General features: G+C 36.3%; 1 protein-coding gene across 5 annotated transcripts in view; it reads left to right on the plus strand.

Annotated features, from left to right (window-relative positions):
* Window positions 1–16,587, plus strand: part of TRMT11 (tRNA methyltransferase 11 homolog) — a 126,353-nt gene that overhangs the window by 38,802 nt on the left and 70,964 nt on the right. For 4 of the 5 annotated variants that reach the window (XM_030928666.1, XM_030928667.1, XM_030928669.1 and 1 more), the window contains exon 13: window positions 14,494–14,552. In XM_030928666.1, coding sequence (XP_030784526.1) covers window positions 14,494–14,552 — 59 coding nt within the window. Of the gene's footprint in view, window positions 1–12,406; window positions 12,978–14,493; window positions 14,553–16,587 lie in introns of those variants that run through there. The other variant, XM_010360162.2, reaches the window with a different exon arrangement.

Below are 16,587 nucleotides of genomic sequence, written 5' to 3' on the forward strand. Positions count from 1 at the left end.
GTACTTGACATTCTGTGTCCTTTTTTCTACATCTTGTTGCCTCTCTACTGAAGCATATTTCTACCTTTGGAATATGCCAAGATTAAAAAGTAAATATTCTTTTTATTTTTTATTTTTATTTATTTTTTTTGAGATGGAGTCTCACTCTGTTGCCAGGCTGGAGTGCAGTGGCACAGTCTCTGCTCACTGCAACCTCCACTTTCCGGATTCAAGCGATTCTCCTGCCTTAGCCTCCCAAGTAGCTGGTACTGCAGGCGTGCGCCACCATGCCCAGCTAATTTTTGTATTTTTAGTAGAGACGGGGTTTCACCATGTTGGCCAGGATGGTCTCGATCTCCTAACCTCGTGATCCGCCCGCCTCAGCCTCCCAAAGTGCTGGGATTACAGGCATGAGCCATTGCGCCGGGCTCTAAAAGGTAAATATTCTTGAGTGACATATTACTGGTTTGTTTTTAAAGATAGTCTTTCCTTGTCCTGCTGTATAGCTAGTGCTACTTTTGGAGCCATGGCGGAATGTGTGTTTTTGGTTTGTTTGTTTTTGTTTTTGTTTTTTTTTTTGAGACGGAGTCTCGCTCTTTTGCTCAGGTTGGAGTGCAGGGGCTTGGTCTCGGCTCACTGCAAGGTACGCCTCCTGGGTTCACGCCACTCTCCTGCTGCAGCCTCCCGAGTAGCCGGGACTACAGGCGCCCGCCACCAAGCCCGGCAGATTTTGTTTTTGTATTTTTAGTAGAGACCGGGTTTCACTCTGTTAGCCAGGATGGTTTCGATTTCCTGACCTCGTGATCCGCCAGCCTCGGCCTCCCAAAAATACTAGGATTACAGGCGTGAGCCGCCACGCCCGGCGGTTTGTTTTACTAGATCTTGCTGCCCCACTTAGCACAACATCATGTAGTTGATGCTGCTATATGTGGTTGTAGTCACAGTGGTTACTTCTATAAAACATTTTTCTTATATGAAATGTGTAGGATAAAAATGCTCATCTCCAGAGTTGTCCACAACAGACTGAGGTGTAATAGTTAACGTTTTCAATGACGGTCACCTGAAACAATACTCTCTCAACCTTCTCCATGGAATCTACTTGAACGATGAAAAGAGGATCCAGGGTCGCATTTTCAAGGTTTCCTTGAAATCTTTTTAAAAAATTCATGCAACTTTTATAGTCTACTCTGTAATAGATACATGATTAAATATAAAAAATTAGTTTAGATTACTATTACATTAAGTGGGCCATCATGTGCCCTATTTATTTTGTGGTTTATTTACCTGACGCGCTACCTTATATTCCTAGTGGTTTGAGAAGTATCAAAGTTTGGGTGCGTTTAATTCAAGATATTATATGGCTATTAATTTAGACTAAAGTTATAATGTATAAATCAGTTGTCTTTTTTTTTGTATAGCTACATCATATAGTTTAGATTATTTAGAAGAGGAATACTGGAAGGTCACAGTGGCAACTGATGACAGTTTATGTAATTTTTTATTTTGGATTGAATGAAAGAGTCCAGTAACATGAAGCTGATGAATGCATTAATCAGAATGGAGTGTCGCCAAAACTGAGGGTTTTAACTAAAGGACTGAAAGATTTTGAAGCTATGAAGGACAAGAGAACCATTAACTTTATAACAGTATTTTTTTAAACAAAGGAGATAATAGACACTGAGGTCACTTCAGAAAATGACTTATAAATGGCTTCAAGTGGAAGAAATTAGTCTTTATGATAAATAGTTTACATATTAGAATTATAATAGTGTTACTGATCATAAACTCTGGTGTTTTGCTGGCATAATGCTGATGCCTATTTTCTTTACACATTATCCTTTCTCAGGATTAATGTTGTTAGTTGTGTTTTTCTTTTGCAGCTATTTGAATTAAAGTGTATCTCTTCTGATTGACTTTTCCTTCTGAAATATTTTGTAATTTTTGCCAATCTCTTCCCAAAACTGTGGGTTCCCTTTTGATTAGAAGTATAAAAGATTAGAGATTAGGTATGAAGCATTTAAAACAAAGGGTAAGATAGATAAAGGTAATAACCTCATTTATTGGTGAGAAAAAGAAGCATGGTGACACTAAAGACATATTGGACATAAACTCAGTCTAGGTCTTCATACAATCCAATACTTACCACCATCAAAGTATGTGTGTGTATCTGAGAGAAAGGGAGAGTCTTTTTAAAAATTATTTTGCATAGCAAGTCAGAAGGGAACCAATTTGCATTATTTATAAATTACGACTTAACTTGAGGTGCTTAAAAAAGACTCGGAGAAGCAGACAGCAGCCTGGTGATGCTGCGTATCATGCTGCCTGAATTCAGTTTTCAGGTTCATTTGGTTCACTTAGTTCCAAATGAATTTTCTTTTGCTGTTGGTGGTACTTTTTCTGGAGTTTACATCGTGGAAGATCATTTTTCTTTTATACTTACGCAAATAAAATGATTTTGTTAAACGGGGTTTTTTGTTAAGTTAATGCTATCATAATAGTTTTAAACTATTGTTTCTGATAAACCATGAAAAAGCAAACCTCTCTTCCCCACTAGCTCCAGGAAAGCAGGCATTTAAGATATCTGGATCCTGCATCTTATGGTTCTGTTTAGAAAGACTATTTTATTTACAGAAATAAGCAGTTCTCTGAAGACTGAGAGAACATATGTCTTTATGGTTCCAGCATGTTTTTAAACTATGCCAGTAAAACAGTTTTTAAAGTACTAGTGTTAAAAGAATCTTTGGCATAGGTCAGTTGAAAATATAAATATAACTCAGGGATTCCAAGGTATGAATGATTTAGAGAAATGGGAAATTTCTCATGTATATTTTTGTATTTTTCCTCATTGTATATTTTTATATTTTTCTTATTTATCATGTGGTTATTTAACTTAGAATTATCTTTCTGGTGTTTTTCAAATTCACATGTAAACTTACGTCCTCTTTCCACTTTATGATCTTCTAAGAATCTAACCCTGAGATTTTTAATGTGTATTTTTTACATAATGTACAATTTAGTAATTATAAAGTGAATGTCCATGTACCTGCCACCAAGGTCAAGGTTATAGAATAATGCAGCACTCCAGAAGAGCCCCCCTTTTGTGGCCATTGTTAATCATAAATACCTCCCTCTGCAATGTAACCACTATTCTGACTTTTATGGTAATCATTATCTTGCTTTTCTTTTGTAATATTGCCACCATTGAATTCATCCCTAAGCAATATAGTTTTGCTTGGTTTTGATCTTTGTATAAATACATATTCGTTTTTATTAATTTTTATTTTAATGGATTATGGAAATTTTAAAAACTCACCTAGGAGAGGAATAGTCTACATTAAAGTGACAGCATATATATGTGCATGCCTGCACATGTTTTGGTCTGCTACTCAAGAAGGTGTTAAACAAGATTTTTAGTTTTAATGAAATATTAGATACAGTAACTAATAAGCCATCATTAAATGTTTATCTAGTGTGTTGACTTTGTATTCTTTTATCGTTTGAGATAAAGTTTTGAATTTTATAAAGTATAGATTCTAGCAGATAGCATGTAGAAAGTGTTAATACTTCTGTGTTGTCATGATAAGGACTAATATCCCCAATGCTTTTTTTATGATTATTAAGAAATTACGTATTGAGTGCCAGATGTAAAAGTTTAATCATTGTCACTCATTTTGAACACTCTAGATATGAAGATTTTAATACATATTAAAATATTTTCATAGATTTTAGGTAACTTACTATCATGTGAAATTTTTAAAAAGAATAGATTATATGTAAATACCTAATTCATTAAGATGAAGATTTTCAATGGTACCTTGTTCTCATTAAGAATAATGCTAGAGGTTTCTCTTGATAGTATTGGATGCCAGACTTTTGACCTGCTTGTCCTTGGTTTGGAAATGGCCTAGTGCTGTTTATAGTTGTATAACTTTAGCACAAGTGGTTTCTATAGCTACTGTCCAGTACCAGATGTAGAACAGTGGGAAGCTTTGATAAGGAGAGCAGGATTTTTAAACAAAAGCTGGACATGGGTAATTACCCTGAAGCTGAACTGAGCCCCATTATATTCAGCACTGTCATTTAAATTTCATTTCAGTCTCTGCTGATTACAAGAAAATAAACCGACCCATTGTTTTTCTCTTCCATCTCTTTGCCTTCTTCCTCACACCTTACTTAAGAATGTATATGGTAGCTTTAACTGGTTCCATGAATCTAAAAAGGTTTTCCCCACAAAATTAGATAAACACTACCAGTTTGGTGGCTTTCACTATGGTGACAGCATCACTGGTTTTCACTTATCATAGAATAAATTTCATAAGCCATTTGTATTCAAGCGTTTGCAACGAAACTGCTGTTTTGTATAAACTACTGTCACTTTGAGACTATAAATGACTTAAGGTTAATACTAGTGAGGTAGAAGAAATTATTATCTCATTATCAGGAACTGTCAGTGAGTAAAAGGACAGCTTAAACTTGACCTACAATTAAAATAGAAGCCATTTGGTTTTCTGCTGAATGACTATAGAGCTCTGCAACTTCATCCTCTAGAAAGTGGACGTATCGTATTTTTAAAGAATAGTGATTTTATAAATTGATGATCATCGTTAGATATTTTAACTGAAGTTTCAGGAATTCTATTAAATTAACTCTTGGCAATGAAGGGACACCAGGAGAGAATTTTGTCTTTATCATTATATTGATAGGGACTGGTGCAGGAGATGAGACTTCACAATGAAGTGAGTAGGAGCCAGTTTGTAGTAGAGGATGGGCATGGTGGTTGGGGCAAGGAGGATGATGAGGAAATTCATATCTGGTAACTGCTGTTTGCTCTGTAAAGAAGGATGCACTTTCTTTTTTTTTCTGAGAGTAAATAAGCAGATACTAATGTAAGAATTGAGGACAGGTGAACTTTTAGAAAAGGTACTATGAGAAATAGGAAAAAAAGCCATTCGCTTAACAATTTTTGCATTCATGTACTTTTCCTATTTTTGTATGCTTTATTTATCTTACTTAATTACCTCTTCCTTGAGAGGAAGGCCATAGTTTTCATCACGCGACATGTGTTTATGAGACCATTTGTGTCAGGTCTTGGGGCTGAACAGACTAAAGCTTCTTATCCTTAGAAAACTTGCACATCAGGAGAAATGGCCACTCAAACCATATTCCAACATAGCATCTTGTGTTCTGTAGTGATCTGTCAGAGGTGTTGTGTGAACACAGAAAAGCACCTACCTAAGGAGATGGTGCTTTTGAGGCAAGAGAGGTGGGGAATTTGGTTGGAAAGCCAAAAATTTAAGCAAGGTACAGAATGAGAGGCATTGTGGTACATGTGGGGAACTCTGGACTTCAGCGGAGCTGGAAATACTGAGCAGTGGGGGAGGAACAGCTGGAGATAACCTGGAAGACTAAAGAGAGGGAAGCCCAGTGTTGGGGGACCTTACCTGCCGTAGAGTTTCAAGTTTATCCTTTTGGTTTTAGGGCAAGCCCATGAGGGATGTTTGGAGAGTGGCAGAAGCTCTGTGTTCTGTGAAGGGCCTCCGAGCTTCACTATGTTAGTAAATTTGAGCTGTGGAAGGATACCTGTGATACCACTGAGGAGGTTCCTGGCATAGTCAGGCAAAGATGATGAGGCTATGAACCAAGGAAGCTAGAATAGAGATTGTAGAGGGCATGGTGGAATTGAGAATTTTGGGGGGAGGTAGATGTGGCAGGACTCGGTGACTAATTGGATAATTGGGGTGAGGGAGATGAGCTAGGGGTGAGGGAGATGAGCTAAGGGTGATATTTCAGAAATCCGGTTTGGGACAACTGAGCGGATGATTGCTTTCTTGTATGTTTTTATTCCCCACCCCTACTCCCAGGACCATGGTGCAGTGCTGCTTTCTTAGGCCGCTGTAATAATCTTCTACTGATTTTTCTGCTTCTGCAGTTTCTTCCTCCATTCCATGTCCTACGTGGTAGCCAGAATACCTTTCATAATATAAATAGATAAGGAAATTCCTCTGCTTAAATCTCATCAGTGGTTTTCTGTGGAATTTAGAATAAAATTCAGAATCCTTTACATAACCTTTATGTCAGCCTGATCTACTTCTGACCTGTCCAGTCTCATCTTGTGCCACCTTCCCTTTTGCTTGCCAGTTGTTATCCACCCTGGTCGCCTTCTTTCAGGTCCCAGAATGGATTTACCTCCTGTTAGTCTCAGAGTCTTCTCACACACACTGCGTTTCCTCTTCCTAGAATGTTTTCTTCCCCTCTTTTCATATGAGTAAATTTAATTCATCCTTTAGGTCTCAGATAATAACTTCCTTAGAGAAGCCTTTCTTGTCCTTTCCCTTCACCCCTTCTGAATAGGTGTTTCCTTTTATTCTTACTGCACTCTTTTCTTCCCAGTGTTTAATCACAGTTTGTAAGTATATGTCTGGATGTATATTGTTTAATGTCTGTCTCTCCCACCACTATACAAGCTCTGTGAATTCACAGACCTTGACTCTTTTGCTCACCATGCAATAAATATTTATGGAAAGAATAGTAACTTTTAAGTGATTACTCTGGGCCATTCTAGTATAAAAACAATCATATCAGTGGTATTTAAATCATCCATTTGAAGGAAGAGTACGAACAGATAGTTATGGCTAGCCAAAAGTTTTCTGTTAGAAAATACATTGAATTTTATCATTACCCTAATATTACTCTTCAAAAATCAGTAGGACAAAAACATTTTAATCCTGTGATTCCTAGGCCTCATTTCTCATTAGAAGCAAACCAATAAAGCAGCTGAATTGACATATTGTGGAAAATTATAACACCTTCCCTTTATTTAAGAAGGAGGTGATAAAAGAGAATAGCAAATTCCTGGGAGAAGGCAGTAATTAGGAGGATAGTTTTATCTAAGTGGAATTCTCAATGAAGAATCTTTCATATCTTGGAAGTCTGAGCAGTTTATGATGGTCAGTTTGAAAAACCTTTTTTTATATATGCATTCTCACGGTATAATCCAGAGGGTCATGAGTTGCGTTTAAAGCATCAGTTTCAAATATGACTACAGAACATACAGCTTGATTTATTTTCTTGAGAATGAATTCTCCATTAGATTAAATTTATTACAAGTGGCTGAAATACTTTTAGCATCTTTTTTTCTTTTTAAAAAGCAGTATTTTTGATGTATAGTTGTAAACGTAAAGATTGATTTGAATAAGGTCACGTTTATATACTTTTTCTTTCTTGTTCTAGAGAGTAATTTGGAATTTTAGGTTGGACACTGAGACAGTGTTACATGTTAGAATTGCTGAGGTGAATATGTAGTTGTCTATTTCTCCATCATTCTTTAAAAATGAAATGGTGTGAATAAATGCTGACATTCCCTGAGGAAAAGGCCAGCCTGGTCATGTTGGGACTGTGGGACTCGATGTTTACAGCAATCTGGGACTCACAAACAGCTATCACAACAGGGTGCTCCTGGTAGATGCATGGTCTGCTGTGCTGTAAGCTATTTCAGTTCACATCAGGAAGTACTCCAAAGAAGGGTTACTATGCTCCAGCCAGCAGAGGGTAGTGTACACATAAAAGTAAACTACCAATTTGTAAGCCTGCCTTTGGTTTCTTTGGCAAGTGTGTTAAAATTCCTCGAGTGGTTTATGTTTAGAATTAGCAGTACTGATAGGACAGGAAATTGGCTGGGTGGGACAGTGGTTAAAGGAGTCCTGCCTAAAAGTTTAGATCTGAAATATGTGCTACCATAATGTTGCTGTTCAGTGAGGAATGTCCTCTAAATGTCAAACTCTATTTTAAATGACCCACTAATCTGCCATGTGGGAAATTAACTCTTTAGCCATTGTTTTGATGTAATTTCTACTAAAAAAAAAAAAAAAAAAAAGAGAGAGAATCATAATGGGAAAAACATGAGTTTTGAAGTCTGATTTAGGCTACAATTCTGGCAATGCTACTTACCAGCTGTGTGATTTGTGGTAGATTATTTAAACTCTTTAGCCTCTTTGTGTCCCTATCTGCAAAATTTAGATGATACTTGTCTGCAAAAAGATACAGAAAATTAAATACTTATGTAATAACACATAGTTGGTAGGAAATGTATCTTCCTTTCTTGAATCATAACTTGTATATTTCTTATAATGTTTACGATTGCTGATTGTCTTAAAAGGATCAATGATAGGGCTGAATGCTATGTATCTTCCTTATGTAGCCATTTATGGCTAACACAAATTTACCTACAGAAACTCTTCTGATGATAAAAAACGATAATAGTATAATCAATAGTCTTAACATTTTATTCATATCATCTTAATTACTACCAGTGGTTAAGAAATTTGGAAAGTGTAGTCATTTTATCACCATAGTCTTCTTTCTTGCCACTTCCTAATTCTTGTGTGTTTTTATTTTTCCATCAAATATGTTTTGCTTACTAAACATTGGCAGAACGCGGGTTTTATGATACGTAGATGATATCACAATGACTAGTGGTAGACAGATTTGGAAATGTTAGCAAAACCAAAAGTCAAACACTGGGGTGAGCTTGAGTTAATGGGGGGAGATCAAAGATTGTATTTGCTGAGGATACTCTTCTCCTTTTAAGTAAGCACTTTGGCCTTTGAGATACTGTGCTGAAAAAAAACACTTGCAGATATTCCTGGTTGAGATGTGCAGGGAATGTGAATAGAGAAGAGTCATGAAAAGGTGATGAAAAATATGTAGAGTTGAGTATCATCATCTCAGATGTAAGCCCTGGCAAACTAAACTGAAGATACGATGAAAGAGAGGTAGAGAGAAAAGAGAAAACAAAAATGAGTTTGCCATTTTTTTTAGCATTAAGGTAATATAAGTTCTGAATGCTGCGTAGAGTGTAGTTTATTTCATATGGTCTGGGTGTATTTTAAATGTGTATTGTTCATAGGTATGTGGTATTTATATGTATGATTGTATGTGATATATGTTGGACCATAGACATACTGAGTGTTTTGTGAGAAACACTTTATGAACTATGGTCTTTCCACTTGAGTGAAAACAGTAGCCAAAGTCCTTGGAATGTCTTACTCGAAGCAGGACTTGTGCTGCTTGGTAATAGACTGGTGCCTGCCAAATCTCTGGCTGCGTAAGGGATTTGGAGCTTTTGGGTTTTCCAGAGTTTCTGTTATAAATGATATTGTGTTTTGCAATCAGGAGTCATGTGGTCTTCTAGAAAGGGGACATTTTAGCACAGAACGCAAACATACACTTCACACTGATTCTGCTCTACTACCTGGGAAATAAGAAAATAGGATTTTCCCCTGAGAAGTTGCATTTCTAAGGGTAATGATCTTTCCTAACTTCTTCAGTAGCATGTATGTCTTTGCTACTGTGTCCCCATAGCACTGAATAGAACACATGGTCTTTTAAGGGCTTATTTTACCTTTATTCTGAGAGGTCGAAAGTATTACAATAAAGAATGTCTTAAGTAGTAAATGTTTTCTCAATAATCGTTAGCATACATTTTAATCATTACTTTTGGATTTTTCAGGCTTTTGCTGTTCATTCCCAGTCTCTGACTCTGATCTTTATATTCTCTGACTTTATTACCAATAGTTGCCCTATTTCTATCCCTCCGGTCAAAGACAAGCTATTTTATTAAGCTTTTCCTTTGGTCCATGGAGGAAGCCCATCCTCCGTTGTGCTTTGGGCTTTGTCTTCTGCCTCCCTCTTGTGAGCTGCATAACCACAGCTTAGGTCAGCTAGGTACGCTAGTAACTGAGCCTGGGTCAGTTTGCTGGAGTCATGTTTCTGTCCTTCCTTAGTCTCCTTACTGCTGCAGTTCTAGAATATTCCATGAAGTAATCCACAGGCAGTTCAAGGGGGAGAGGGAGGTGATCTTGCATGGCCTAGAGGGGCCATGAGAGTAGTGGACACAAGGGCAGAGCTGGGAAGTACTTTATTGCCTGACTGTATTCTGATTCCCCTTGTACAGGAGAAAGTGAGATGTCATTCTGCAAAGTGATAGGTAATTGAATGTAAGTCCCAAATGTCAAGGGAAAAGTCTGAGAATTATGGACAATTTGAACTTATTTAGATTTTAGCCAAGTGGTTGGCATATTAAATTTACATTTTAATACATTAGATTTGGTCTCAGTATGGAGAATATACTAGAGAAGGAACCGCTGAAGGCAGGGAAGCTGGCCATTTAGGGAAAGGAGGCAAGGATGAGGGAGGCCTAGATTAAATATTGGAGATATGAGTGGAGAGAAGTGGATTTGAGATGTTTAGGATATACAAGCTAAGAATTTAGGACTGACCAAATCTGAGAAGAGGGATTTGACCCAGGTTTCTGATTTTGATGACTGGATGGGGAACGATGCCAAGAATTGTGAGGATCAACATAGTAGCCGAAAAGATGACAGCAACTGGACATAGCCTTAAAATAAAACCAAAGAAAAACATTCTGCCAGGATTAAGCTAACACAGCTCAGGAAGTAGTCAAGTTTTCTAGTGATCTTACTGACATAAGGACAGAATTTCGAATACCTGGAGGAGTAATTGATGGACTTCAGTCAGACTTTTAATAAAAGTTGAAGTAGTTGACATTAAATGGTGGAACATTGTTCTGTGTTGCCGTCGTCTTGGCACAGTCCTGATTCTGTGGACCAGACTTGAGTCCACCTGTGGAGTCACCTGTTCTTTCAGGGTTTTGTTATCCTTCAGCTTCCCTGTGGTTCTTATACCTCCTTTTGATATGAAAAGTCTGTGCCATTGAAATATATCCTTAGTTCATAGGCCTTCATTAGTAAGACCTCTTATCCAGTTCTACTCCTTTCTTGGTGGGCAGCTCAGCTGTCATGGCCTCAGTGCATCACCTATATTCTCAGAGCTCCTCCTGCTTCTTAAGTTGGGGAAAAAGGTAGCTCTTTTGGAGAAAACCTCATTACCTTGTAGTTAAGGGTGCAGTCTTTAGAGTCAAACAGATCTGTGTTCAGAGCCTAGCTCTGCCACTTACCAGGTGTATTATCTTGGTCCTGTACTCTTAAATAATTCCTCATCTGTAAAATGGTACTCATCTTTTACTTATTTCTTAGAACTGACAAGTTTTATTAGGTAGTACATATAAAGCATTTAGTATTGTTTTTGGTCCATACAAAACACCCAGCAAATGTTACCTTTCATTTGGTATCTTTAGTTGTATACCTATACGTTGACTCTCTAAAATTGATCTTTTTGGGGATTGCATGTAGCCTGAAGTTATTAATAGTAACCTTTGACATGTTTTCATGTGCTTGCAGGAATTTGGAACCGTAATATACTTAGGTGCCATAAAATTTCAGTAGCTACCTATTTCTCTTTGATGAATCAGGAAATCTGGGCATGTTTAATTTGTAATAATCTGAGTTTTTGGTGTGATTTTAAAAATACATATGGCAAAAATAGTTTCTGAATGAACAAATGTGCCAACATTATTTTGGCTAAACCTGGATTTTTATTAATGCTAGGTATGATGGAAAAATGAAGGTACTCATTTTATACAGGCAAAAATATTTTTGCAAAAATGAAAAAATACTTTGAGGATTGTTATATTCCAGATATATTTTTATATTTTTAGCTACCATTTTGATACTGAAATCAGGATAAAAAATCATGTTTTCCATTTAAGTCTCCACACTTGTCTTCAAAATCACATTAATCTAGGTGTAATTGAATATGAATTTATAGAAGTACATGGGAAATGAGATTTTATGTCTAATTAGATATTTTTCACAGTTGGATGAGAAGCCAGTGTTCCAGTGTTTCCTGCCAGGAACCTCAATTTTCTAAGCCAAAATATGTTTGACATTTTCACCCAGGTTGATATTACCATTAGATGTCAGTCTGAGCAGTAGTCCTTACTTGTGTGTGAAGTCTACAAGTGTGGAAATCTCTTGTTTAGCCTGTATCTTCATCTACTATGTTCACTTAAAGTTTCCACGAATTGTTTTATTTCATTAACTGAATATGGAAATACCCCCAGACAATTTTGTGTGTCTGTATGACCTCACACAAATGTATTATTTTGTTGGTTCACAACTTTTTCTTGAGTAGAAGCTTCCTTGTTTAGTAATTTTTATCCATAGGCACAGATGACTTCAGCATGTGCTGAACTTGGAATCAGAAGAAAGTTATAGCCTTAACTCTGTTACCTGGAACCATTCTCTTTGCCCTGAGGTAAAAAAAAGAAAGAAAGAAAGAAATTTGTCCTCTGTTCGGAGGACTTTTGTGAGGCTTTAATGAGGTAAATGAAAACACTTTGGATATCCAAGCATGATAAGGATGTAAAGTGATGGTATATTTCTAATTCAAGTAGTGAAGGAAAATAAATATGCACTAGAGAGTGAGATTTTGCTTAAGGTAAACAACTGCTTTGGTATAAGCTAACTAAAGAAATAATTTTTACATTTTGTATTTTCCAACCAAACAGAATCGGGACCAGTATTCACATCTGCTAAGTGATCATTTTCTGCCATACCAAGGTCATAATTCCTTCCGTGAGAAATATTTTAGTGGGGTAACAAAAAGAATTGCCAAGGAAGAAAAATCCACCCAGGAATGAATATTAAGATTTTGACAATGAAAAGAGAGTAAGAATTTGATTTAGAAAGACATCTGGATGTGAACTTTCATGTATGATCCAGAAAATGTGTACTGTTTTAAAATATTTTATATAGAAAAGCTACAAAGTAAATTGAGCAATGCTTTTAAAGTTATCTTTGTTTTATAGACTTTTTTGTTGTATGTATTACAGTCTTTATAATCTTATTTAATGTATATTTGTACTTCCAAGTACTGATGGAGATGGACTCAAAACAGTTATTTTTTTACAATTAATCTACAAAGGGAGTTAATATTGTTGACTTTTAAAACATCTGCTGGATATATTATAAGCAATTAATAGTAGTAAGAATGTATTCATTTGGTAGATATGTTTATTTGGTTTTTGATGGTCATTGATTTACATTGCCACTAATAAACCATGTTGAGAATTTCTAAAATAGTGTCATATCTAGTTGTCTTCAGGGGGGATGTGATGAGGGAAATAAATTTTTATTTAGAAATTCCAGACAAGGAAGTAATAACAGTGCTAATAGTGATGATAAGAAAGGCTAAGACCTGACAACCTAAAAAGATTCCAAACTCCTTAAGGCCTGTCGACATTCGAATCTCTTTTGTACCTTGGATTTGCTCCTGCATTCCTAACCAGTGACTGTTGGTCAAGTTAACTACCCACAATTTTTGGTTTAGAAAGTAACTGATAGTTAAAAGCAGTAACAACAACACAAATGCTTGATGGTTCCCTAATAGTATTAAGCCTAATCAGTGCCCTTTGAAATAGAAACTATATTTTTCTTGAAGGAGAAACTTTGCTGAGTCCACATTGTGTCCATCATGAAAATATCTTGCTTGAAAACCACTATACCCATTAATTCAGGATGCTAATAGCTTTCTTGCCTTTGGTGGTCAAATGTACCTCAGCAGGGTGGCAGTAAACGGATCCTCTCTCTCTAACCAGAGCCTGTATTATTTATTGTTATTATTATTTTAGTGTTACTGCTGACTTTTATGGACTCAGAGTATTAATGTGCACGACTTAGGACCTCTAAAAGCTCAGTGCTGCCCAAGTAAAGAGACATCAGGCTATCTGCTTTGGTCTCTCTTCTTTTCTTGTCTTGCAGCTCGGGATTTCAGCAGCAGATCTCAAACATTTCACTGATTATTTTGTTTGGGTTTCTGGATGTGATTTGTGGTACACTGGGGGGAAATCTAAAAGTATTCAAGGATGATTTATTTTCAGTATTTCTGTTATAAACCATCTTATTTAAAATGTTTCGAGGTTACATGGGGGGTGAGTTTGAAACTTCGTCACTGACTCAATTTGGAATATGAGATTTTAGCTTAGCCCCTTTTTTGGGTGGTCACAAAAATTAGTCCAAATAGTTCTGGGAAGTTGCAATATTAATTTTAGTCACATTATCCTTAAAAATTATCCAGCACTTTAAAAAATATTTGAAATTATTTGTTATTATTACTAATTGAGGTCTTCTAAACTATAATTCCTATTATGAGGCTTATTTTCGTATTAATCAGGAAGTTCACTTTCCCATTCCTGAAATGTCACTAGGCTCAGAGTATAATTTGTTTAGTTGGTACTCATAAATAAAAAAGAAACCTGATTACTTCCAAACTAATTTTGGTTTTAGAGCATAGGTCTCAAGCCCTCTTAACGAGAGAGTTTTATGTTTTGGCGTTACGATCTTATTACTTTCGGCGTAAGTTACAGCAGATCATTTCCAGGATTGCTCTGGTTTTCTATGTTACCACTGTATTCCTCATGTGCTTACAGCAACAATATCACCTAGCAAATTGCCTGCATTTCAGATGGTCCTGTAGTCTGGATTTATAGTATAATCTGTGAAGGAATTCCAGGTGGTCTGTGGACTGGCCTATTTTAATGTTTATAATATGACAAAATCTGTAATTTTGTTTCTGGTGTATATTAAATATCCATAGAATCCAGACGGTGACCTTGGTGGTGTCTCGTCAGAAGTGCCTCCTTCCTGTCTATTCTGGTGAGTACTTTTTGCTGTGATAGCTGGGAGGGAATAGTGGAGTGGGTGGTCTTTGTGTTTAGCCGAAGTGGCCAGCAGATTTTAAACTTTTTAAAGCCACTTCCTGCCCAGGGTGACCCAGCTTTGGGCCAGCTTGCCACTGACTTCCTTATGACTAACTCTTTAAATACAAGGATTGAGCAAAAAAATATTTTCAAACTGTTTAAGCTCTGGGAGGTAAGTCAGTATTGCCACTATTTCCTTGTTGAGAAAACTCACTCAAATATTGAGATTCCCTACATATTTAAGAAGAATGGCAATTATAAGTCAAAACAAAACAAAACAACAATAACCTTATTTCAAGTTTCGTAGGGGAAAGTAGAGTATGTGTTAACATCACAGGAGGCATTGTAGTGGGTGTGTTTATTTTATTGGGTTAAAATTGTGCTTTAAAAGTTTGAGACATGGAAATAGCTTTTAAGGTAATATTTTTATACTTGTAAATTAAAGAAGCAGGGATTTGACTTTTTTTCAACACTGGGAAATTAGATGTTGAGGTTGTGTTACATAGATGCCAATATAAGCAACTCTGGTTCTTGAATAAAAGTTCTTAGTCGTTTGGTGTTAGAAGAACTGCTGACATCTTATGCTGGAAATATTATCAAATATTCCTTATCCAAAGAGATATGGAATAAAACATAATGTTTCTCTGTTGAAAACTGAAGGTGACTTTTTTGGGAAATGATCTTATTTTCCATCCCATTGTAATAAATCTCCCTTGAAAAAGCACAGTGGAACTAAGTTCATGTTAATAGTTCTAATAGGAAAAAAATGCTTCGTAGATAAAGCAAGGCATAAATAAACTCATTAATGCATTGCAGTGGTGAAAATGGAGGTAAGTGTTGCCAAGGCAATTGATGACCTTATTGTTGACCTGCTTGACCGAAAGAGAATAAATTATGTCAAAATAAGAACCTTGGCTCTTTTTGCTGGGTTATGGTTCTGTTCTATTATAAAGTTATTTAGAAAACTAAACACTTGCAAGAATCTTTGTTCTTAGAAGGATTGTATTCATAGAATAAGTGAAATCTACTTTGATTTTCAACTCACCCACTCCCATTTTTCTCAGATATTTATCAAGTAATGTGGTTTGTAATCCAAACAAAAAAAAGTGCCTTAACCCAGAACATACACATGGAGACAATAACAGCAGACTGATGGTGTTTGTACTTTACTAAAACATTGAGATCTTCTCTAAAACAGAGTGGTTTGAGAGCATAACATCTAGAGTGTAAAGAATTATAATGGAATGGTAAACATAACTGTGATTCTATCTGGTCACAGAATCGTAGAGACCAGCACATTCCTGTCTATCCTTTGGGGTGAAAAACTAGGGAATCTGACCCTTTTCCCTTAAAAGAGATCTGCCTTACAATGTTCATATGTTTCACTGTGTGGGATAAGCAAGTTGACATTTAGACATAACTGAGGCCAACCTGGAATTTGGCTCTTATCCCTTCCTTTATAAGCCGTTGTAGACAGGGCTCTTTGGGGGATGGAGGTTTAATTGTAATGGCAGTCTCTTAAGCCTGGGTCATGGAACAATATAGGGCTTAACAGATGAATGTTAAGATAAGTCAGCTTCCCTTATGTAACTGTTAGCCCTATTTCTTGTGATATTAGGATGTGGTTAGTATATTTTTGTTTCAAAATTTGAAAGTTCTTACTAAGATAATCATGTTGCAGTCATGCCAAAATGAATTGCCTAAAAAGGAACCTGTTTTGACCTCTATGACTTTAAAAACCTCTCCTTTAATCACGCTTCCCTGGCTCTCTCCTGAGGATTTATCGGAAGAACTCCATTTTGGCTAATGTGCAGCAGTAAAGATTAGCTGGGCTTATGTGTGAAGTTAGTCAAAATAAAAGAAAAGGAAAAAGCTGAGGAGAAAATTAAAATTGAAAATGTAAATGGTACTTATGATATTGGAGTTGTGCTTTGATGGACTGCCAAAGTAATGTGTTGTAAGTTGGGGAAGTGGGTCAAGATAGGCAGAGT

This window comes from Rhinopithecus roxellana, chromosome 4 (genome assembly GCF_007565055.1).
Source record: "Rhinopithecus roxellana isolate Shanxi Qingling chromosome 4, ASM756505v1, whole genome shotgun sequence".
In the NCBI taxonomy this organism is placed as follows: domain Eukaryota; kingdom Metazoa; phylum Chordata; class Mammalia; order Primates; family Cercopithecidae; genus Rhinopithecus; species Rhinopithecus roxellana.